The sequence below is a fragment of the Crocuta crocuta genome, unplaced genomic scaffold, assembly GCF_008692635.1.
Source record: "Crocuta crocuta isolate KB4526 unplaced genomic scaffold, BGI_CrCroc_1.0 scaffold85, whole genome shotgun sequence".
NCBI classification, from domain to species: domain Eukaryota; kingdom Metazoa; phylum Chordata; class Mammalia; order Carnivora; family Hyaenidae; genus Crocuta; species Crocuta crocuta.
The window spans coordinates 4,006,768-4,030,623 of record NW_027530620.1 but is presented as its reverse complement, the minus strand read 5'-3'; the positions used below and the strand labels follow the sequence as shown (position 1 = coordinate 4,030,623).

General features: G+C 42.8%; 2 protein-coding genes across 5 annotated transcripts in view; both read right to left on the bottom strand.

Moving 5' to 3' along the window:
• The window catches only part of L1TD1 (LINE1 type transposase domain containing 1), a 33,078-nt gene extending 23,601 nt beyond the window's left edge, over positions 1–9,477 (bottom strand). The window contains exon 1 of the mRNA XM_077768089.1: positions 9,358–9,477. The gene's annotated coding sequence lies outside the window, so the exon portion shown is untranslated. The remainder of the gene's footprint in view (positions 1–9,357) is intronic.
• The window catches only part of PATJ (PATJ crumbs cell polarity complex component), a 391,357-nt gene that overhangs the window by 48,899 nt on the left and 318,602 nt on the right, over positions 1–23,856 (bottom strand). For 2 of the 4 annotated variants that reach the window (XM_077768084.1, XM_077768085.1), the window contains 3 exons: positions 21,362–21,468; positions 17,914–18,037; positions 11,369–13,343 (listed from right to left, as the gene is read on the bottom strand). In XM_077768084.1, the coding sequence (XP_077624210.1) occupies positions 13,197–13,343; positions 17,914–18,037; positions 21,362–21,468 (378 nt within the window). In that variant the 3' untranslated portion in view covers positions 11,369–13,196. Of the gene's footprint in view, positions 1–11,368; positions 13,344–17,913; positions 18,038–21,361; positions 21,469–23,856 lie in introns of those variants that run through there. The other 2 variants (XM_077768087.1, XM_077768086.1) reach the window with 2 other exon arrangements.

Sequence of the window (23,856 nt, the reverse complement as noted above, 5' to 3'; positions counted from 1 at the left end):
CTCTCAGAAACGGTAACAGTGATGGGGTGAAGGCCAAAATGTAAAACAAACAATGGTTTTTAAAAATTGTTTACTAATTAAGAAAGAAAACACTTTTGGGGCACCTGACTGGCTCAGTTGGTGAAGCATGTGACTCTCAATCTCGGGGCTGTGAGTTCAAATCCCACCCTGTGTGTAGAGCTTACTTAAAATCTTAAAAAAAAAAGAAAAAAGAAAAAAAGAAAAAGAAAGAAAGAAAAGAAAAAGAAAGAAGGGGTACCTTAGTGGCTCAGTTGGTTGAGTGACTGACTCTTGGTTTTGGCTCCAGTCATGATCCTGGCATCGTGGGGTCAAGCCCCCGAGTTGAACTCTGTACTGAGTGTGGAGCCTACTTAAGTTTCGCTCTCTCTCTGTCTCTCTCTCTCTGTCTCTCTCTCTTTCTTTCTCTCCCTCGGCTCTTGGCTGGCTCAGTCAGCTAAGCGTCCAACTTCAGCTCAGGTCATGATCTCATGGTTTGTGGGTGTGAGCCCCCCTTCGGGCTCTGTGCTGACAGCTCAGTGCCGGCAGCCTGCTTCAGATTCGATCTCCCTCTCTCTCTGCTCCTCCCCCCAGCTCATGCTCATTCTCTCTCTCAAATATAAATAAATATTAAAAAATTTTTTAAAAAAAGATTCTCTCTCTCTCTCTCTCTCAGGTGTCTAGGTGCCTCAGTCAGTTCAAGAGTCTGACTGTCGGTTTCAGTTCAGGTCATAATCTGACACTGTGAGACTAAGTCCTGTATCAGGCTCTGCATCAACAGCACAGGGTCTGCTTGGGATTCTTTCTCTCTCTCTCTTTCTCTCTCTCTGTGCCCCTCACCTGCTCATTTTCTCTCAAATAAACTTAAAAAAGATGAAAATTAAAATTAAAATCACATATAATCCCAAGAAAATCATCATTTTATAATCTTTTTTTCATTTTTTTTTTCAGTTTTAGGTCTGCAGTGCAAAAATTTCCTTGAAACTATACATCGTTTTCCTTTGGGTGGCTCTAAGCCGTGTGGCATTTAATCTTGCCCACATGGGTTACTATCGTAAATAATCGTATAGTATCGGTGTGACCATCCATTTACATTAATCTTAGCATATGACTTTGATTCTTTCCTTAGGGTATAATGGGAATGACTCTGGTACAGATTGATTCTTGATAGTATTGTCAGGCAATTGTTTCTTGTTTCAGTACATGAGCCAGAACTTCCAAAACATGGACTTGCATAGATGAAAGGAGTCAATTCCTCTACAGACATAATAGTCTGCAACTAGAATAAGAGACTATCCTTCCAAGTGCTTAGTGAGATTTTACAAGCCATGAGGTATTTCCTCTCTAGCTATACTTTCATCTGTTCTTTGTACCCTTTCTCGTTTCCTCCAAGCTAAAAAATAAATTTGGAGTTTGATGATTTGTTATTCATTATTAGCCAAATTTTAATAAACAGGGTAGGAATAACAGGAGACTATGATGAGATAAAAGTAATATACATTTTTCATAATGAAATATTATGTAATATACCAAGGTCCATCCAACTCTATCGAGTGCTAACTTGGCCAGGCACCATGTGGAGCCTCTCGTATGAAGTAAGTGGTGATCTAATTCATGAACTAGAGAGGGATATAGGTATGAAAATAATTATAAAAAGTGATGGATGCACTCATAAAAAAAGCTCAGAGTGTAGATATAGTGATAATAAGTAATTCATTTTACTTTCCTATGTTATGTGATCCTGTGAAGTAGGTATTAGTCTTACCATCATCATTCCCATTTTACAGAGGGGAATACTAAGGCACAGAGTAACCCACCCAAGGTCCCAAGAGCCTGATTTGAACCTAGGTGTTCCTGCTCCAGAGTCCATGCACATAACCACTAAACAATAACATCTTTCTGTCTTGCCAAGCAGGGAAGGATTATAGCTCTGGAGGATCAAAAATGATTTTTAAAAATTAAAACTTTCAACTGGTGTTCATTGAGCACCTATTAAATGGCAAGCAATGTGCCAGGAGTTGGGCAGACAGTGGTGAAAAAGATAGTCACAGTCCATGCCTTCATGAAGCTCGCAATGTAGTGGGGGAGCCATATAGCAACCCAATAAAAACAAATGAATACATAATTATATACTTTGTGTGTGTGTGTGTGTGTGTGTGTGTGTAATGAAGGCAAAGAACCAAGTACTAATATAAAAACAATAGTAATAGGATTAGGAAGGGGTATTAGATGATGATGGTATCATGAATGGCCATTCTGAGGAAGTAACATTCAAGTCTGGAGCTGAAGGATGAGGAGGAGTTAGCCAGACCCAAAAATGGAAGAGTTTGAGTACAGGTCCCGGGAGCTGGAGTTTGGGCCAGAGGGACTGAAAGGGAGGTTGCAACAGCAAGGGAAATGTTGGTAAAAGCAGATCATTCTGGGCCACAAAACCGTGACATCTTGACCTGAGTCAAAAACCAAGAGTCAGATGCTTAACCAACTGAGCCACCCAGGTGCCCTTATATGTTTCTTTTAAGTTATTTTTAATGATTGAAAAATCTAGCACTTAAAAAAAATTTTTTTTTAACGTTTATTAATTTTGAAAGAGAATGAGCAGGGGAGGGGCAGAGAGAGAGAGAGAGGGAGTCACAGAATCTGAAGCAGTTCCGGGCTCTGAGCTGTCAGCACAGAGCCTGACATAGGGTTTGAACTCATGGACCGCGAGATCATGACCTGAGCCGAAGTCTGACGCTTAACCGACTGAGCCACCCAGGTGCCCCAAATCTAGCACTTCTTAAAAAAATTTAAAAAGTCTTTATCTTTGAGGGAGAGACAGAGTGCGAGTGGGGGGAGGAACAGAGAGTGAGGGAGACAGAATCTGAAGCAGGCTCCAGGCTCTGAGCTGTCAGCACAGACCTGAGGTGCGGTTCAAACCCACAACACAGGAGCCACCCAGGTGCCCCAACTTCTAGCACTTTCTAAGTGAATCTTATAATGGCCATTTTATTTAAGATACACAATAAGATGGTAAGACTCCCCCAGAGTGCAGGCCCTGGAAGGGGGGCAGAATAAAGAGGTAGGGAAAACACCTGAGGACTGAAACCCATGTCCAATACCCCAAACGCAAACACCTGTAACTTACTGCTCAGTGTCAAGGACTCCAATCCGAGTAATGGAAAAGCGGGGATTTCAAGGCAGTGGACCGTCGTCATAGGACCAAACCACCAATGGCTAGCTACAACGGTGACGTTTACCTTCCTGGGAGCACCAGGATTCTGAGGTTTCGCCCGTTTTTGCAAGCTTTGGCTGCAGCCCGGACTCTCCGCCACCCCTCACTTCTCCATCAGCTAAAGGAACTTCTTTCCCCACCCCATCCCCCTGCTGGCGCCAGCCTGGGATTGCAGGGATCATGGACTCGCAACGTCTCTCGTGCGCCCCCGCGCGGCCATCTGCGAATTTGCAGGCTGCCGCTGCCTGTGGAGCGGCTGCAGCGAGTCCAAAAGGAGCAAGTTTGGGAGCAGGTGGCTGGGGTTTTCATTTCTAGCCTCTGCCCGTGGAAGGGAATCAACCCGCTGTTGAATCACGAGGCCTTTCCTCATAAGTGTGCAGCAAACCAAACACCTGGCAAACCTCCTTGGTTAGAATCCTCTCATGGCTGTAGAAAACCAGTGATCAAGGGAGGGTGTGCAAGAGGGAGTAATTATATTTGGGTTATGGACATGGAACTCCAAGGCTTGAGAGAGAAGTCGTAGTGGTGTTTCCAGCGAGCCCTTGTTCTCTTGCTCAGATCCTTAAAAGCCATATTTTATTGATGAAGCTTTGCCTTGTCGAAGGGTTACAAATAATGGCTTCATGAAGCCTGCTCTGTGGCTGAGGGGCTTTCAGGTAAGGAAATCATCTACTGAGCACTCAGGGCGCTAAGGAGAATAGGATGCAGGTGGGGGTGGGGCATGATCCTCTAATCCCCTGAGGAAACAGGGAGCCCCACTTCCACCCTTATGCAATGGCCCCCATTCCTGAAAACAACACGTTTTCAGTTTGATTCATGAGTCAGAACTGGGCTATCGGGCCTGCATTCTATTTGACAGCCAGAAGAGGAAGTCTGTTTGAGAGCAGATGGGGAAGTGGTTGCAAAGATGTGGTTTGCATCAAAGATGATGCAAAGCCTGCTTGCACCTTGTGTGACGTTGAGCAGGTTTCTAACTTACCTGGTTCTTAGTTTCCCTTCTGTAAACAACAAGTATTGTTGTGAAGATTCACTAAGTTCCCTCCCCCTCCCCCATTTCATTATGCAAAATTCCAAACATACAGCAAAGCTGGGAATTTAACAGAAACATCCACCAACAAGATTCTGTCATCAACGCTTCACAAGACTTGTTTTATCACACCTCCTATCCACCCATAAATCCATTCTTTTAAAAAATGCATTTCTTTTCTTTTTTTAAAAAAATGTTTTATTTATTTCTAGGAGAGAGAGAGAGAGAAACAGTGTGAGCAGGGGAGGGTCAGAGAGAGAGAAGGAGTCACAGACTGAAACAGGCTCCAGGCTCTGAGCTGGCAGTCAGCACAGAGCCCTACGCGGGGCTCGAACCCATGAACCGCGAGATCATGACCTAAGCGAAAGTCGGATGCTTAACCGACTAAGCCACCCAGGTTCCCCTAAAATGCATTTCAAAGTAAATTGCAGAGTGATTTTTAATATAAATTTTATCTGGGGCNTTGATCCATTCATCTGCTGATGGACACTTAGGCTCTTTCCATGTTTTAGCTATTGTGGAGAGTGCTGCTATGAACATTGGGGTACACGGAAGAGCACGTGACTCTTGATCTCAGGGTCATGAGTTTGAGCCCCACATTGGGTGTAGAGATTACTAAAAAAATAAACATAATTTTAAAAATTGTATTTGGCACAGTGCCTAGCCGGATATTTTAATTCCATAAATATTTGTGCCAGGAACTGTGCTAGGTGCTGGGGATACAAAAATGAGACGTTGTTTCTGTCCTTAAGGTATTCAGAATTTGGAACAAACAAGAGGCACGTTAACAGATTACCTATTCTCCACCATCTAGTTACCATTATAGGGGAAGCGCAGGGTAACCAGAAGCAATGGGGAGAGACTTATCTGAGTCTGTAGAGTCAGAAAGCCTCTCTGAGGAAGTGGCATTTAAAAGGGTACTTTATGGGGCGCCTGGGTGGCTTAGTCGGTTAAGCGTCCAACTTTCGCTTAGGTCATGATCTCGTGGTTCGTGGGTTCGAGCCCCGCGTAGGGCTCTGTGCTGACTGCCAGCTCAGAGCCTGTAGCCTGTTTCAGTCTGTGACTCCCTCTCTCTCGGACCCTCCCCTGCTCATGCTGTCTCTCTCTCTCTCTCCTAGAAATAAATAAAACATTTAAAAAAATTTTTAAAAATAAAAAAAAGGGTACTTTATTATAGTCTATAAATACTATCATATACATAGTGTGGTGTGCACATAACCAGCTTTACTCTACACCCCAGGGGAGGTAAGCCAACACCAGAGGTGTGCCCCAATCAAGAATCTGTGTCCAAAGATGAATACTTAGCAACTGAAAGACCACATGCTCCTGGGATGGCTTTAACTATCACCTAAAATGAAAGGGTGCATTAATTACCTTATGGGTAATTTTTAAATGCAGGAAATGAATGTGTTTGAAATCTGTTGTTGGTAGAAAGATGAAAGAGGCACCCCTCCCCCTTTGCTTTAAATAGGGTCTAGTGATGGGGAGACCTACACCTTCAGGGGTCCTGCTAGATCTGGAACAATCGGTTCTGCCATTCCCCTCCCACGTCCAGCCTCCCCTTCAGGAAGGGTTTATTATCTGATGGGACAGAAAGTCTGAATGTTGTTGCCATTGCCTTGGGAGTGGAACTTTTTAAACCAGGTGTTTGTGGAAGGACCTAAAACAATTGTTTTTAACTCTGGTCACACATTAGAATCCCCTGGGGAACTTAAAAAAAATCTTTGCCTCTTACCTTGCCTTCCACCCCCCCCCCACCATTTAATTGGTCTGGGGTGTGGCCTAGGCTTTGGGCATTTAGAATAGTCTCTGGTGGTTTTAATGTGCAGCCAAGGTACTGGCCTAAAAAGACAGGTTGGGCACCTTGCTGAGCTTTCTGGACAGGTGGGGGCTGTGTGTCGTGCCTTGAACATGTGTTTAAATACGTGGCTGACTCCGTCAGACTTGCTCTGGATCCAACACACGTCAGCAAGGCAGTGAGGGAGGAGGCCTGTATTCCTGCCTGGTCTCTACCAATAGAACTTGGCGATTGTAGGGGTTCCCGGGTGGCTCAGTTGGTTAAGCGCCCAACTCTTGGTTTCAGCTCAGGTCATGATCTCATGTTTCTTAAAATCAAGCCCCGTGTGGGGCTCTGCGCTGATAGGGCGGAGCCTGCTCAGGATTCTCTCTTTCCCTCTCTCTCCTGCTACCACGCTGGCGTTGTCTGTCTCTCTCAAAATAAATAAGTAAACTTAAAAAAAAAAAAAATTGGCGATTGTAAATGACCATAGATAGGAAGGAAAAGGGAGAGTGCTATAGCCTTGTGATTCTCTAACTTCTCTATGTATCCGAGTCAACTGGAGAGCTGGTTACAACAGATTTCTGGGGCATCCGGGTGGCTCAGTTGGTTAAGCCCAATTCTTGATTTCAGCTCAGGTCATGATCTCCCGGTTCCTGAGCTGGATCCCTGCATTGGGCTCTGGCCTAACAGCGTGGAGCCTGCTTGGAATTCTGTCTCCCTGTCTCTCCCCTGCTGTTCCCTCTCAAAATAGATAAACTTAAAAAAACAAAAAAACACAGATTTCTGGGTCCTACCCACCCCCGAGACTGCAATTGCATTTCTCCCTGGCGATGGTGCTGGATGTGCTGCAGCTGGTCTGTGATTACACCTGGAACAGCATTGTCTTCTATCTTGATGAACAATCTGTGCAAAGTCCTAAGGCTGAGAGAGCTTGTATTTTTCTTGGAAGTATTTTGTGATACTAGTGTTAATAGGCCTGCCAGAGACTTAGATGGAAGCTAAATCATGAAGTGCTTCAAAAATAAGCTGAGTTTGGACTTTACTCTGAGTGCAATGAGAAGCCACCTAGTTATGCATACAACTACCTGGGGGTCCCTGGGTGGTGGCATGGCAGAGGCCAGATCTCACTGGTCTGCTCCTGGGGGATCTGGGGAGGTAGTAGTGGTGATGGTGACTGCACCACAGCTGAGGACACCAGAAGGGGCAGGAGATTGGAAAAAGGTCAACAACAAAAAGAGACACTTCCATGTTTACCCTAAGGCAAGGCCATCCTAGAGGAGTTGCAGTTCAAAGTCCATGATGTCTGTGAGAGTTAATGTTATATATTACCTTTGAGGGCACTTTGGGATAACACTGACATTTAAATCAGTAGACTTAGCAGATTGTGCTCCATAATATAGGTGGGCCTCATCTAATCAGTTGAAGGCCTGAAAAGAATAAAAAGACTGGCCTTCTTGAGCAAGAGGAAGTTCTTTGAACTTCACCTGCACTGTTGACTCTCCTGGGTTACAAGCCTGCCAGACCACACTGCGAATTTGGGGCTTGCCAGCTTTCATCATTGTATGAGCCAGTTGCCAATGTTTTAAAACAGACAAATCATATCCTCAGAATAGGAGGGCCATTGGAGCTTGTCTTCAAACAGCTACCCTGAAGTTCCAGGAAAAGAAATCATAGCTTTGGCCTTGAAGGGAGTTAAATACCAACAGCAGGCCCACCTTTACTCCATTTCTTCTGTTCTCCCAGGAGAGGAAAGCTAGGCACGTGACCAGTTAAACCATCAGGCAGTTGACTCTGCACCTGTCATGAAGCAGGGCTACCTTGAGAAGAATGCATAAAGCCTGAGGGTATCGGGGAAGTCTTACCTTGGAAATTCTTCCCAGGATGCAGAGATATATGGGGAGTTGATAGACCAGCTCTTTTTGTCAACAGCTAAAGGATAGGTCTATTTTTTTGTTTTCTAGCCTTTATTTTTGTCTTGAAAGTGCCTTGTGTTGTAGAGCCAAGTTAGGGAAAACTGAAATAAGCCTTAAAAGTTTAGGCTAATTTAGAAGCCGGGCATGGATGCTCTATGTGAGTTTGCTAAACTGATGAGTCCCTCTGAGGTTTACTGAGGACTCTGCCTCCAAGTTAGCTGGGCGGCTGGGCCGCTTAGTCCCCCCCTCCGCCCCCCACTTGTCTCCACCTGTGAAATGGGAGTGGCAGGCAGAACAGACTCCAATTCTGAGGCTGCCGCATCTCTAAACTCTGATTCTAGAAAGAGGATCAGATAAATTTTTGCTCCTATATAATTTCGCCCACCATGAGTCCTACTCCTTGCCAGTAACATCTCAGGGACCCAAGACCAAGCTGCTTATGTGCTCCTTCAAGTGACTGGAAATAGAAATGCTACTCAGGAGGGGTGGAAGTTAGTCTTTTACACACACACACACACACACACACACACACACACACATTACTTTTCCAAACTTCAGTTTATATTGGCATTGTGCAGTGAAATGTTTCTTTTTTAGTCTTTTAATTTTATTTTAGAGACAGAGAGTGAGAGCCCAAGTGGGGGGGAGAGGGAGGGAGGGAGGGAGAGAGAGAGAGAAAATGAAGAGAAAATGAATCTTAAGCAGTTGACATGGGGCTCACAGGGCTTGATCCTATGACCCTGGGATAATGAACTGAGCTGAAAGCCAGAGTCAAACGCTCAACCAACTAAGCCACCCAGGTACCCCTCTTTTTTAAGTCTTTACTTATAGAGAATCTGACAATTCTCTGTCAAAAACTTTGCATGGGGCTGACAAAACTGGAACTATTACTCAAATTAAAAATGTGTTCAGGGCGCCTGGGTGGCTCAGACAGTTAAGCCTCCGACTTCACCTCGGGTGATGATCTCACAGTGTATGTTCGACCCTGGAGCCTGCTTCAAATCCCGTGTCTCCCTCTCTGCCCCTCCCCTGCTCACAGTCTGTCTCCCTCTCAAAAATAAACATTAAAAATTATTTTTTAAAAAAACTGTTGTGTTCAAAAGTCTCTTCTGATTGACGTTAGTAGAAAAACGTAAGTATAAATAAAATATACCAAAAAAAAAAGACGAAGTGACCCTGAGGATGCCCCTAAGCACGGGACATCTGGTATTGACAAGTATACTGGACAGAATTCACAGGACGAACCTGACAATCTGTTCTCAAAGCAGCTCATCATCTGGGGGCGGGGCGGACATCTCTGACAAGACAAGCGGGGCAGGGTGTGTGTGTGTGTGGGGGGGGCGGTCTGCAGTTCCAAATTCCTGGAATGCAGGTGCATACCGGGCTAAAATTCCTTGCCACAGAGTTGCTGGTACTTGAAATACCTCACCTGTTCCGGAGGGAGGAGCATAGATCCACGGAGTGGACAGAACTCCCCATCCCGGCAGCATGGCTGATGGCCGAGCCTGGTTTCCGTTCGGTTGCGGCTTCTGGACGCCCCTGGCTCCAGTTCGTCAGGCTTACACCGTTGGAATCAGTGACACATGTTGCTAACTGATTTGGTGCAAAAGTTCTAAGCCACCATTAGAAATGTTTTTAAAAGGTCATCCATTACTGAATGAAACCACAAAATCATCAGCATAAATGTCGAATTTCAGGCTACTTCCATTTAGGGGAAAAGAGGTTTATTGTTTTTTTTAAAATTTTTTTAAAAATTTATTTCTGAGAGAAAGAGAATGAGAGACAGCATGAGCAGGGGAGGGTCAGAGAGAGAGGGAGACACAGAATCTGAAACAGGCTCCGGGCTCTGAGCTGGCTGTCAGCACAGAGCCCGACGCGGGGCTCGAACCCACAAACTGCGAGATCATGACCTGAGCCGAAGTCGGACGCTTAACCGACTGAGCCACCCAGGTGCCCCGGAGGTTTATTGTTAATGTTTATTTAATACTTAACTATGAGCCAGGCACCTGTACTAAGGTCTAGACTCGGACTTACTCATTACAGTACTTAGAAACTTCCACCTCCACCACTTTCTAACTGAAGAAACTAACTAACTGAAGCGAGGGGTAATTAAATACCTTGGACAACGTCACAAAGCTGGTGAGTCAGGATTCAAACTCAAGAGGATGCCAAGACTTGCCCTCTGGACTATCTTTTTATGAAGCATCTATTTTAGGGACACCTGGGTGACTCGGTTAAATGTCTGACTTTGTAAAAATTTGTTAGTGTTTATTTATTTTTGAGAGAGAGAGGGAAAGAACAAAGAACAAATGAGCAGGGGAGGGGCAGAGAGAGGGAGACAGAATCCCAAGCAGACTCCATGCTGTCAGCACAGAGCTGTGGGCAGGGCTCAAACCCACCAAACCATGAGATCACAACCTGAGGTGAAACAGTCTGACGCTCAACCAACTGAGCCACCCAGGTGCCCCGAAAGATCCGACTCTTGATCTCAGCTCAGGTCTTGATCTCAGGGTGCTGATCTCAGAGTTGTGAGTTTAAGCCCCACGTTGGGCTCCATGCTAGACATGTAGCCTACTTAAAAAAAAAAAAGGATATACACACACACACATATACATATATACAGAGAGAGCAAGCATCTATTCTAACACCTGGCAACATACTTGGCATGAGATAGCTATTAATGGATCCCAGATTTCTTTTTAAAAAAATTTTTTTAATGTTTTATTTATTTTTGACAGCGTGAGCAGGGGAGGGTCAGAGAGAGAGAGAGGGAGACAGAATCTGAAGCAGGCTCCAGGCTCTGAGCTAGCTGTCAGCACAGAGCCCGACGCGGGGCTCGAACTCATGAACCATGAGATCATGACCTGAGCCAAAGTTGGACGCTTAACCGACTGAGCCACCCAGGTGCCCCAATGGATCCCAGATTTTAATAGGACTGGAAAACTTTGTGAAAAGTTGGATTCCCCCCCCCGCCCCCATCATTAGGGAACAAGGAGCCTGAAAAAAAGCCAAATCAGATGGAGAAACTGCACTTTTTCATATATAATAAGCCTCGATTTGCTCTTTTGGCAACTATACTTATAATCTTTGGAAACAACTTACACATACGTTCGGCAGTTTTATTTTTCCTGATTTACTTCCCTCTCATGCGAGAACTCCAATTACTATACTTGGATTCCCCAAATGATGAGGACAAAACAATACATGTGGCTATGACAGAAATACTTTTTTCAAAACATTCTCATCTTTGTGTCCTCTTGGCTTGTAAGTTCTGATGCAAAGAAGCATTTTTTTTGCAAGGTGATTACTTAGAGACAGAACCAGTTATGAGAATTTGGGTTAATTTCCTGCAGTAAAGAGTATGGAGCACAAGTCCTTCATCAATAGACTTCTAGTGCCATGACCCAAGAGGATTGTGTGTATGAGACACAACAACAGTGTATTTTTTCAAAATGTCTATTTAATGGCCATTCCATCAAAATCAAGCAGAATCACATTTCAAAAGTATTACACGAAGCCTTACATGTGGGTGTGTGTATGCACACACGTACTTGTTATGTTAAGGTGCAACTTCAAGTTTTATTTGAGCTTCATTGCTTCGTGGCTGCCTCAGGTGTTTTATAGGTACAATTAGCATAGAGCTTCTGAGGCTGATAGCTTCCCGTGCACTAAAAGACAAAATCCTAATGACACTGCATATCTTGAATATGTTAGAAATTCCAAAAGCCATATGTAACTTCAGAAAAGACCAGTCATGAAAGACATTTTCAACATAAAATTTAGGCACTCTATACTTTGGAATAGCCACAAAATATTCCAACAAGAGTTAATGCACTTTGTGATTACATCTACTCAAAGATAATTCTCAAAATCTGTAATTATTAAATAATATTTTAAATTAGAGCCCATTACATGTTGATGATTACTGGGAACCGATTGCAGCATAGTGTTTTAGTCAAAGATGCTACACTACTTCAGTGACTGATCCTGGTACTCCTCTTTTATGGTACATTGTTTACAGAAGAACCTACAATATTCACTGATAAGCATCTCCCCCATTTTCCTGTGATACTACCTAAGAACGCCCCTATTCAAATTTTAAGGTATTTTTGTATTTTCTGCGGCAGTTGCTTTGTTAGCATGGAAAACTTTAGCAAATGGGGGACTTCCTGAAGATCAGGAAGCATTAACCAAGTACCCATCCCTAATTCTTAGGCTAAGTTCATTTCCACCATCACTTTGTGGCTGAGCATGTTGCTCTATCCCTATGTTTCTACAGATTGTACTGCTAGATTGACCGGTATGGAGCCAAGGGGAAGGATTCTCAAATTTGTCACTCTACTTTGCACAAGTCCAAGGCCACCCAGACCTCATCTGACTTGAGGCAAAACTTACTGATCTCTACAGTGTGGTTGTGAGGTTTTCATCTCCTCCTCTGAAGACTGAAGGGTGGGAATGATGCCTGCCTACTGAGATGCCATTAACTCCAGATGAACTTCCTGGACCTGAACATAATTTAGCATGGTTAGAATCCAGAACATGGATGCTAATTTTTCCTGTTGAGAAGAAGGTGCATTTTCTCAGTGGCATACATTTATGTAGCTAAGAAAACAATCAGAAAGCCTTCCAGAGTCTTCACATTATAGTCTGCATATTGACTCATCATAATCACCAATGACTAGCTTATGAGGATCCGCCAGGGAAACGAATTTGAGACTTACTTGACTATAAGTCTGCAGAAAAGAGCACAAGTAATTTCCCACAGGAGAACAGGGTATTTCATCATGGGGATCCATGGTAAGTTAATTATACTACTAATGTTTTCTGCCATACTCGAAGAGACAATTAGCATAAGTAAATCATGAGTGAGATGACAAGGTGCTGAATGTTCGTTTCTGTTCATCAGCTACCATGTGAGCTTGCTGTTAAGCCTCTGAGTGAGGAGGAACAGGCAGGGAAGGACACGAGGAACGAGCAGTTGTTAACTTTGGTCTCAGCCAATCTAATCAGAACCAGTTACTATTAGTGGATAAACATGGATGTTAGATGCAAATCAGAGAAGACTCATTCGAGTTTTAGAAATTAACCTCACCAAGGGGTAACAGCTGATTGGGGAAATGCACATGAAACCTAGCCTCCTCTCCTGAGCAGAGAGGGTGAGACAGTAAATGAAAGCGGATTCTAGTGGAGGCTGCTTTTCATCCTCTCTCAGGGCTTCATCTTCCTATGGATATTCTATACATCTCTCTTGTGATTAGGACCCGAGGCTCATGACAGCACAGTTAAGATTACAGTCCCTTTCTGGCGTTTGAGAATGGCCACAGCTTGCTCATGAGTGACACCTTCCAGGGTCTCGCCATTAACAGCTAAAATCTGATCACCTCGCTTCAACCGGCCGTCATCTGCAGCTGCTCCCTACAAACAAGAAACATTCCAATTTAATCCAGGACCATGCATTAACAATAATATTAATATGAGGTGTGCTTATGAAAAGAGGAACTTTAAAAACTACCAGTTAAAGTCATTTCTAGGTAATGTTTTTAAACTAAGAAAATTCAGAATATAGGATGTGTTATTTGAATAATGGTTGAATAGTAACCATAATTATGCATTGCTTAAATAACATACTAGTAGAAATGTACTGACATTCACATTTCTTTTAATACACGTAGGACCTTATTTCAATATTTAGTACTGAATGGAGTTTGAATGTCATATTCATGAATACATAATATACTGACAAAGGCAGAACTGAATCTGGTGCTAAGTCGTGTTGCCAGTACCATCATTATATAGGGCTCCCATTGCATTATTATCAGCACTACAGTGATTGGTCAAAAATAAGTGTAGCCTTGGGGCGCCTGCTGGCTCAATCAGTAGAGTATGAGACTCTTGATCAGGTTCAGGAGTTCGAGTTCCATGTTGGGTGTAGAGATTACTTAAATAAACAAACAAAAAAAAGTGTAGCCTCTAAATGGGGTGAATTGGATGGTATGTGAATTATATCTCAATAAAGCTGTTCTATAGATAAATACACAAAGGGTAGCATCTCTGAAGTTTTGCAGTTGCTACTGCAGTTGCAGATGAGCTTCCACTCATCTTTGATCAGTTAGGGTTCTAAATGACTACTTTCATTGTATACTCAGTCATGCATGGATCCTCAAAATTGCACAAAGCAAGCGAAACTTGGGCTTTTTAAAATTCTAAAGCCACATATCTAAAACTAGATATTACTGGAAATATTTTGGATGAGTAAGGAAAGAAAAAACCTGGAAAAAGATTTGTAGGAGGCTTTCTCCCTCTGTTGGGGTAGCTGTGAAAATCCCTTAAAACATTAGTGCTGGAAGAATCTTTTTTTTTAATGTTTTATTTATTTCTGAGAGAGAGAGAGCAGGGGAGGATCAGAGAGAGAGGGAGACACAGAACCCAAAGATAAGCTCCAGGCTCTGAGCCAGCTGTCAGCACAGAGCCCGATGTGGGGCTCGAACCCACAAACCGTGAGATCATGACTTCAGCCAAAGTCGGAAAGTCGGACGCTTAACCAACTGAGCCAACCAGGCGCCCCTGGAAGAATCTTCTAAATGATGTGTAAGTGCTGGGGAGAATATAAGGCACCCTGTCCTGACTGACTCATTCAGAGGGCACACTCAGAGGCACTAACTAAAGCTTCAGAGACTGGTGTCTATCTGCAGCGTGGAGGTTCTGAGGTGATGGGTGAATTACCTAGAATTTCAAAACTGTGGAAATGGTGGAATTCTGATAAAGGTCTAATAAAGAATATTCAAAACCATGTCTGTACTGGGGGCAAATACCAAAATTAAATAACTTGTGACTTTATTCAAATTTTTTTTTCTTTTAAAACTATTTTAACTGTAACACAGACAAGATGAAACAACTTGTGGATAAAATCAGAATTACTTAGTGAACTTGATTTTGTTAAACGCTACAGGCTAAGATTTAAGGGCTTTAGGAAACCTCAGATACCTGTGTAATTTTTTTAAAAAGCATGTTAAGTTTTTCAAGTTTTCATTTCCAATAATGCAAAACAGGATGACTTTTCAACTTTCTGCGATGTGTACATTCTTTAAAAAATTTTGTAAAAATGTTTATCCATTTTTTTGAGAGAAAGAGAAACTGTGCATGTGTGAAAGTGGGAGAGGGAGAGAATCTGAAACAGGCTCCAGGCTCTGAGCTGTCAGCACAGAGCCTGATGTGGGGCTCGAACCCACAAACCATGAATGAGTTCATGACCTGTGCCGAAGTCAAGACTTGGACCCTCAACTGACTGAGCCACAAGGAACCCCCCAAATTTATTTCTTAGTTGAGCAAGAGAAGTATTAAAAGAAGCTTAGGGACACTAAAAAGGTCACATAAAAATTCACACCCTGTGGGCGTCTGAGATCCAGAAACTTGAGGAGACAAACATTTTAAGAATATATGTTCATTGTTGAAAAATAGGGAAGACATATAGCTATTGTTTCTACATCTTCAAAATTCCTATAGGGGAAATGTTTAGCTTAGTGTCAAAATTCATTTATATGATGGACTTCACCATTGGGAAAAAAGAAAACCTTGGGGTGCCCGGTGGCTTAGTCGGTTAAGCATCCAACTCTTGAGTGGCTCAGGTCATGATCTCACGGTTCGTGGGATTGAGATCCACATCGTACTCTGCACTGCTTCGAATTCTTTTTTTCTCTCTCTGCCCCTCCCCTGCTGGTTGTCTCTCTCGCTCTCCTCAAAATTAAAAAAAAAAAAGAAGAAAAAAGAAAAAAGAAAAAAAAATTCTTTTGCCGGTTTTTGGTTTACTGATTGTCTAAAGAGAACCTTTAAATTTGGATACAGTGGTTCACTCTAACAAATGAAAAAAGAAAAAGTCATAAAATGAGAGTGCATTATAATAAACTCTATGGAACTAATAATTGTTTGCACTAGAATATTCTTTTATTGAGACTGAACTAAGTAGGCCATTCGCTAGAGCTTTAGAAGTTTTTCTTTTTTTTTAAAGAGCTTCTCATTTTTAGCTGTGCCTCACTTTACAAACAAGGGTCTATTACTTAAAAATAAAACATACCAAGGATGTTCAATATTTCCTACAATGTTACTACTTGCACAGCTACTTTCTAAATGAGCACCTTCAATGAGGGCCTTTGAAAGGAGATTCTGTGGGAGCTTCCAGCACATTCACTATCCCCCACTGCTTTGTCCCACTGTGATTTGATGGTGGTTTCTTTTCAAAAACCCACCAACACGCACGGCCATTTCATCCTCTGCTGTATGTTCTGATGACCTGGCAAAGGGTGCCTGGCCTGGTCCCGCTATCTAGAAGTTGTCTAGATGGGCATGGCCCGTGTGGCTGCAGGTCAAAAGGCCTGAGAAGCAAACCAGTCCTCTGATCCAACCCCACTTATGAAGTAAGCAGGGGATTACAAACATTCTGCAAGGGCTTTAGAGAGGCACAGGCAGGGAAGCAGAATGTGTTTTTCACTATTCTTATCTATATCATGGCTCTTTTAAAATCAAAGTATAGGGGCGCTGGGTGGCTCAGTCAGTTAGGTGTCTGACTTTTGGTTTTGACTCAGGTTGTGATCTCACGGTTTTGTGAGTTCAAGCCCCACATAGGGCTCTGTGCTGGGGGTGCAGAGCCTGCTTAGGATTCTCTCTCTCCCTCTTTCTCTCTGCCCCTCTCCAAATCATGCTGTCTCTGTCTCTCTCAAAAATAAATAATCTTAAAAAACAAATAAAAGCAAAGTATAGTAATGACCCCACAGAATAATTATCACAACTACTTACAGTGTCATCTTAGGAAAAGAAGGGACTTTCAGTGGCTCACCACCTTGGACGTTATCAGGCTGGGGCAGTACTACTATCCAGAATGTTCCTGATCTGCTTTCCCTCTCCCCTTTGGCCCATCACTGGGTCAACAGATGTGTGTGTTTGGGAATAACACGTCTCCTTAATAGACACCCTAGCCAATTGGAAACAGGTGGGTAAATCTGTGGCTAATGTGTTCTAAAAGGAAACGCCAAATGACTTAAGAATTATGTCAGGTCATGGTTAGGCTCAATTAACAGGTGATAAGAGCTACATAGGTAAAAGTGAACTTTTTATTTAGTGTAGAGTATAGCTTTCTAGAAAGAGAATTTGCCTTATTTCTTCTCTCAAAGACCTTTATTTCCTTAGGAACTAAGAGCAGTAGGAGACCATCGGATCAATTAATAAACAAACGGCTGTTTGTTTCATTGGTGATAAAACCAGTGAAGAATAAAGTTGTACTAGCAATACTAAGTCCTTTTCAGAGATCTTCCAAATTGATAATAAACTTGAATTCCAACTTTAAAAGTCACAATAAAGTTAAAAGTAACTTAGCTAAGAGCCATCTAGAGGCAGCAATCGGAATGGACACCATGACCTATGTATCAAGTAGGATGTGATGGATTATTTAATTCCTGAAAAAACACTATTATCCAGCCGGAGGCTAAGTTAGTGGGCTGATCCCACAAGTACTCAGCAGAGGACTGGAAGAGAGAGAGTAACTTAAGGGATAGGGTCCTGAGATTTCTAGGGACGTACAGCCATTAAAGCTGCACTGACCCGAGGCTTGTCCAGAGCTTTCTGCCTTGGCCCTCTGCTGTCATCTTTTCTTGAAGGAGAAAGCCAAACTTTGGTTCTAGCCCAGAATAACACTTCCAAGGCCAGGTCCCAAAGAGCCCAGCACTGCTCCTTATGTTGTGTTGTTGAAAGAAGACAATCTTTAAAACTGACTTTTGTAGTAGGGTCCACAGGAAATTACACTTCTTGTGACTCCACTGTTAGAACTCTTTGTTTCACTAGTCTGGTGTGGGAATGTCCTACACAAGGTTAAAATGCAGTAAGCACACAGCACACACCCAGGTATAGCTAAAAGTAAGCAAAGCACAGCACTTAAAAAAAAAAATCTCACCTAGGTTAAAAAGAAAAAAAAGTACAGTAAAAAGGAAAAAAATACCTTTGCAAATATAGTCTTGACATAAATTGGCAGGTCTCCATGGGGACTTCCATAACCCCCTACAATACTAAACCCCAATCCTTCAGAGCCTTTCTCCAAAGTAATAATCTTAGGTGGAGGTGTTCTGAAAACACAATGCACGCTGTTTAATTCAAGAATAGATATTGAGAGGGAATTTCATTTTAATGGAAGAACACAGATTTGAGAGAGACTTTCATACTGCGAAACTATGAAGGCCAGTTTATCAAATCAAACTCTCAGAGAGCAATCAGAAACTTATTTTTACATTTCTTGTGTCATGTGGGACTAATGATCGATGGCTTAATGACTGGATGTGTTACGGGGTGTTCTCTTTCATAAAACGCACTGTTTTTTAATGAAAAAGAAAGTCATGATGCTCAAGTTGTTAAAGCAGCCATCTGTATGCTTGGCTTTTAACTTTTAAGCTTACTGTTTAAAGCTGAATGGAACACTCTTTATGTCCTTAAGGAATGTGCATGGGGACTGAGCAGGTGGGCTTCTCTCCACAGCAGGTGACGGCAGCCCGGTGGCTCAGCCGCTCCTTTTCTGGCTACCTACCACTTCCACCTAGGGAACCTGGGGTGGGAACTCCTTCTTCAAAGCCCACGTCCAAGGTGATGCCTTTCTGACTCTCTTGGAGGATTAGCCAGTCCTCCTTTGCGCTCCCTTTGCTCTTGGTCCAGATTTCCAGTACAGCACTTGTCAGAACGTGGCGTGATCGCTTCGCCATCTTTCTCTTCTACCAGACTATGAACTCCTCACGTCCCTGTCAGCTGAGTATTTCTGGCAGTATGCACTGTGCTTGTCACCAACTCAGGATCATGACTGTGTACATGGGAAGTGGAATCCAGGAGAGAAGAGAGAAACCAAGGAGAAGCGAAATGGATACAGGCAATCTGTTTCAAATGGGTAATTTAGATTTTCAAAGTTTCGTCCAGTGTGGAAGTCTTCTCTCTTAGAAACAACATGGCTAAAAATTAAATTATCTACGTGGGTTCAAGTAGTTTAAGCTTAGCTAATGCCAATTTTTCCTTCCCAAACGCCCTTGTCCAAAGGGTAGAAACCTAAAGGAACTCCGGTACCCCAGACCCTGCCATCTTATTTGAAGGACGTTCATTTTTATACAGTGGTAGCCACACCTGTGTCGTGGCAGCATGCGTGTCCGGGGCACAGAGCCATGTGATACAAACTCAGCCACTCATGTACTCAGAGAAATCTGCAAAACTGGGATATGAGCAACCTTTGAATATGCCACTCTGTCTAACTAGAATATTCTTCCCTCTCTCCTGCCTCAATTTCACCTGGCTCTTCTTCGGGTTGATGTTCAGCAGGTTCACCCCGATGCTGGTTGTTTGTGGATGTACTTACTGGTTGTCTGTAGCAGGCAAGCCAGGCCAGATAAATCGCTAACTGCTTTGAATGCCACTCCTGCTGATTCCAATCATTTTAAAACTAAGCTGAGGCATTAGGGTCTCCAAGCGCACCCCTGACTGAGTTGTGCCACGCTGTTATGGTTTCACAGGACCCTGTGCCCGTGGGTCCCTCCCATGGAACTTGGCTCCCCAATACTTATCAACTCTTACAAACATGGATTCAGGGGCCTGTTTTCCCAATTCTCTGGCAGCTTCTTGAGGACTGGGGCAACGCCTTCACCTATGCTTTGCACTTTGAATCTCCCAAATCCAGTCCTGGACAGTGTCTGGCCTTAGGAAGGTGCTCAATAAATGACTGCTGAAAAATGATGAATTATTGCCTAGGGCCAAATGGTAAGACCTCATGAGTAAGGCTCTACATTTCGTGACTTTGTGGCCTTGTTAATTATTCTTAGTAATGGCCCACTGGCCAGACATGAATTTGATTCATGTTACCGCCTGCAAACACAGTCCCCAACCCCCCATCTCTAAGCATATTGAAATGGGAATTGAGGTCCAAAGTATGGTTTTAGAGTTAGGCCCTGGGAGCCACCAAATCATTAGAGACCCTCATAATTGTGCTTCTTCACTATCAGAGACCTGTTTTCAGGGGGAGAGTGAGGAATTCAGTTCCACTCATCAGATGGGCTTTGCCTCCATTTACCTCACATTTTCAATTAGTTTTATTTTACTTTCATATAGAAGACTAATAAAAAAATCTCCAAATGTTAACAGTGGTGGGATTATAAATCATTTATAAATTCTTTTATGCTAGGGGCACCTGGGTGGCTCAGTCGGTTAAGTGTCCCACTTCGGCTCAGGTCACGATCTTGCAGTTTGTGGGTTCAAGCCCCACATCAAGTTCTGTGCTGACAGCTCAGAGCCTGAAGCCTGCTTTGGATTCTGTGTCTCCTTCTCTCTCTGCCCCTCCTCAACTCCTGCTCTGTCTCTCTTTCTCTCAAAAAATAAACATTAAAAAAAATTCTTTTATGCTAGTGGTTTCCAACTTGCCAGGAGCTGTGCAATTATACCAAAGGAATCAAGATTATAAGGGCACTCTGTATTTCCATAGGGACATCAAATGATGCTAAAACTGCACTAACTACTCTTTCTATAAGGGCCCTGAATTTTTTTTTTTTTTTTTTTTTAGGAAAAGGCCATTGTAACTTAAAAATGTCTTAATTTTATGTGTTTGTCATATTTTAATAGCATGCATTTATTACTTTCATAAGAAAAAAGTAAAAAGCTTAGATTAGTATTCTTTCCTAAAAAAACCAATCTCAAAGACGTAATTGTAAGCTACCAGGAAAAAGTTGGAAATGGTGGTGATCAGCAGATCTTTCTAATGAATCATTCAGATCAGTCAACAAGCATTTATTGAGCACATACCGGTGACCAGGCACTGGCAGTACTGAGAGCAATAACTTCAGGAGACACTTCTCAAAGTACAGATCCTCTGCCTATCGGTAGCAAAACTGCCCTGGGGAATCCACTGTAGCCCACCTAGTCAGAATCTCTGAGAATGGGGTCAGAGAAATTAGCATTTTAAAATATGCTCCTTAGATACCGAACACCCACATTCTAGTTTGAGAGACACTGCTTTAATGAACAATTTTAACCGCAATGACTGGTTTCAATGAAGAATTCCAGGAGTATAACAGTAAGATTTAATCTCGGAACAAGGTTTTAGCTTAGAAAACATAGTTCCTTGCATAATAAAGCAGGGTGCACCCAAGTTGTAAATGTGGGATTTCTTAGGGAAGAAGGCACCGTGTCAAAGCAACCAGATGTAGTGTGTGTGCTGGCCCTGGGACAGCGGTCTCTTGAGAAGTCCTACGTGAAGCAAAGCCTGGCAAGATATCAGGAAACCTGGTGTGCTCTTGGTGATTCTCTAGGAGTTAGAAAAGGTAATGTGTACTTCCCCCCTCTTCTGTAGAGAACACTCTAGATTCTGGAAAAGGTTTCACTGAGCCTTGCCCACACAGGTAAAAGGTACTCTGCATCTAGATACTCACTCAGTGTCTTCTGTATGGTGTTCAGCAGTGGGAGAACCAAGATGGTAGCTCGCAGACATGTTTTCAAGCTGAGTTGCTATGGCGCTTATATTGGTATCTGCTACAACCTGGGGGGAAAATTAGAACAGGAAGATCCACTGTAAGTCAGGAGGGAATCGGAGAAACCATACTACATTCAATGGTTGGTTCTCATCCTCATGCTATTCAGACTATCTGCAGCATTTGACACAAATGGATTATTCTCTCAAATGATTTTCTTCATTTGGCTTCCACAACACCATACTTTACTGGTTTCCTTTCTACCTGCTGGCTATTCCTTCATATATCCTAAACCTCTATTACAGTGCCATAGGGCTCAGTCCTCAAGTTTCTTATCTCTCCCATCTAAACATCACCTTAGTTATCTCCTCTTAACTCATCTCATCCCACTTGATAACTTAAATACCAACTATGTAATGATAATTCCTGCATCTGCATGCCGGCACACCTCTTACCTCCAGATCTATACATCCAATCACCAATTTGTCGGATATCTGGATATCCAACATCAACCTTTGTTGAGTCTCAGGTAATGGTCGCTTCATTCTGTTGGTTTCAGCAAATGCCTTGGTATCATCCTTGACTACTCTTTTCTCTCACAGTCTGCATTCAGGCCTCATAAAGTTCTGTTGGTCTTTCTACAGAATGATCTCTTGCCTGGAGTTTTACAAAAGCCCCCTTGCTGGTCTCCCTGCTTCAGCCCCTTCCCCACTCAGTCCGCAGCAGCTAGAATGGTCCTGTTTAAAACACAGCAGATTATTTCACTCCTCTGCTTAAAAATTAAAACAGAGAAAACCCAACCTCCTAGGATCACAAGCTCAGGTCCTTACTATAATCTACAAGGTCATCTGTAGGTGACCTGCCCAGTTATGTCTCTGCCTGCAGCTCTTAATGTTTTCCTCTGTATTTACTGGGTTCCAGCCACAGTGGCTTCCATGCTGTTCCTCTATCATGCCAGAGGCATCTCCGCCTCAGCACTTTGCAAGCAGAACATTCTGTGTTCAGTGTCTGCGGGGCCAGCTCCTTCAATTCCCTTGGAGTTTGGACACTGTAACTAAAATTTCCACACCAACACCCAGGCCAACATTTCATACCTTCCTTTACTTTGTGATTCCTTCTTACCACCGTTACTATCTAATAAACTATATATATTATATATATAAAATACCTTATTTACTTATTGACTATCACTTCATATAAGAGTATGAGAGCAGGAAGCTTGTTTGTTTCATTCACTACTGTATCCTCATTATGTTCAACAGTACTTGGCATATAGTAGATGTTCAATTAATATTTGGTCATTGAAAGAAAGACTATCTGACTCCCTATTATTTTTTAGATGGTTCCAAACAAAAGTATAACATATGGCATGGAAACACTTTATGTGTCTATAATCTGCAAATAGCATTCAAAAGTTTCCAAGAGAAATGTGGGATAGCTCTGACAGCTCATACTAGGACTGAGGTTCTAGGAGTTCAGTTTCTGTCATTTAAATGGTGCTGTGTCTGAGTTTCAGTTTGCTCATCTGGTGAATGGGAATCAGAAGCATCTGCCTTGCATGCTTAGCCTGGATGTGTCTTCTACCTCCACAGGTTATCAGAGCTTCTTTCTCGAGAGCTCCTGGGCTACCCCTGCTTCTGATCAATGGTTCTTCTAGGGTATAATACTCAGTGTGCAAATATAAAGTGAGGGACTTGACATCAAGGCAAAGAACTGGATTTGACTGCAGTTTCAGAATAAGCCAACAGAGGGCATGGCTGCCTAAATTGCTAAACTTAGCTGCATCCTTTAATAGAGTTTTAGAACACGGAAAGCAATAGGCAGGCCCTGGCAGAGTAAGAACACATTTTGGTCAAGTATCCTATTCTGGGGGAAAACATGGCTGTGTGCAAGTTATGGAATCTTCTGGAAATAGCATCATATAAAAAATGTCTGAATGAACCGGGCAAATATTTAGGATAAGAGAAAGAGGAAGAGACAGACTCTCCTTGACCACAAGAGCCCCTCCACTTTCCACCAGCCCTTTTTTCACTCTCCCCACAGTAAGTGTATTGGAGAAGTTGTCTTTGCATATGACCTCTGTAATTTTAACCTACACCATCTTCATGAACTACTCCATTCAGCAGCCATCCCCATCACCAGACCTAAACTCCTATGACCTACTTTCTGGCTTTCCCCCTGCTGCTGGGACCCACTTTTCCACTTCTTGGCTATTCTACTCACCCCTGTGGTTCAGTCCTGTGCCCACTTCCCACATGCATGTTCAGGGTCTAGATGACAACGTATATATTCTCATAGCTTTAAATGGCAACAAGATGCTGACAATTCCCAGTCTAGTCAGCTGTATCCACTTGCCAATTCACTATCTGCATTTAACAACTCAGAGGCTTATTATGATTAACACAAATTCAAACTCTTGATCCAACAACCATTTTCAATTAAGTTTCCCTTTGTCC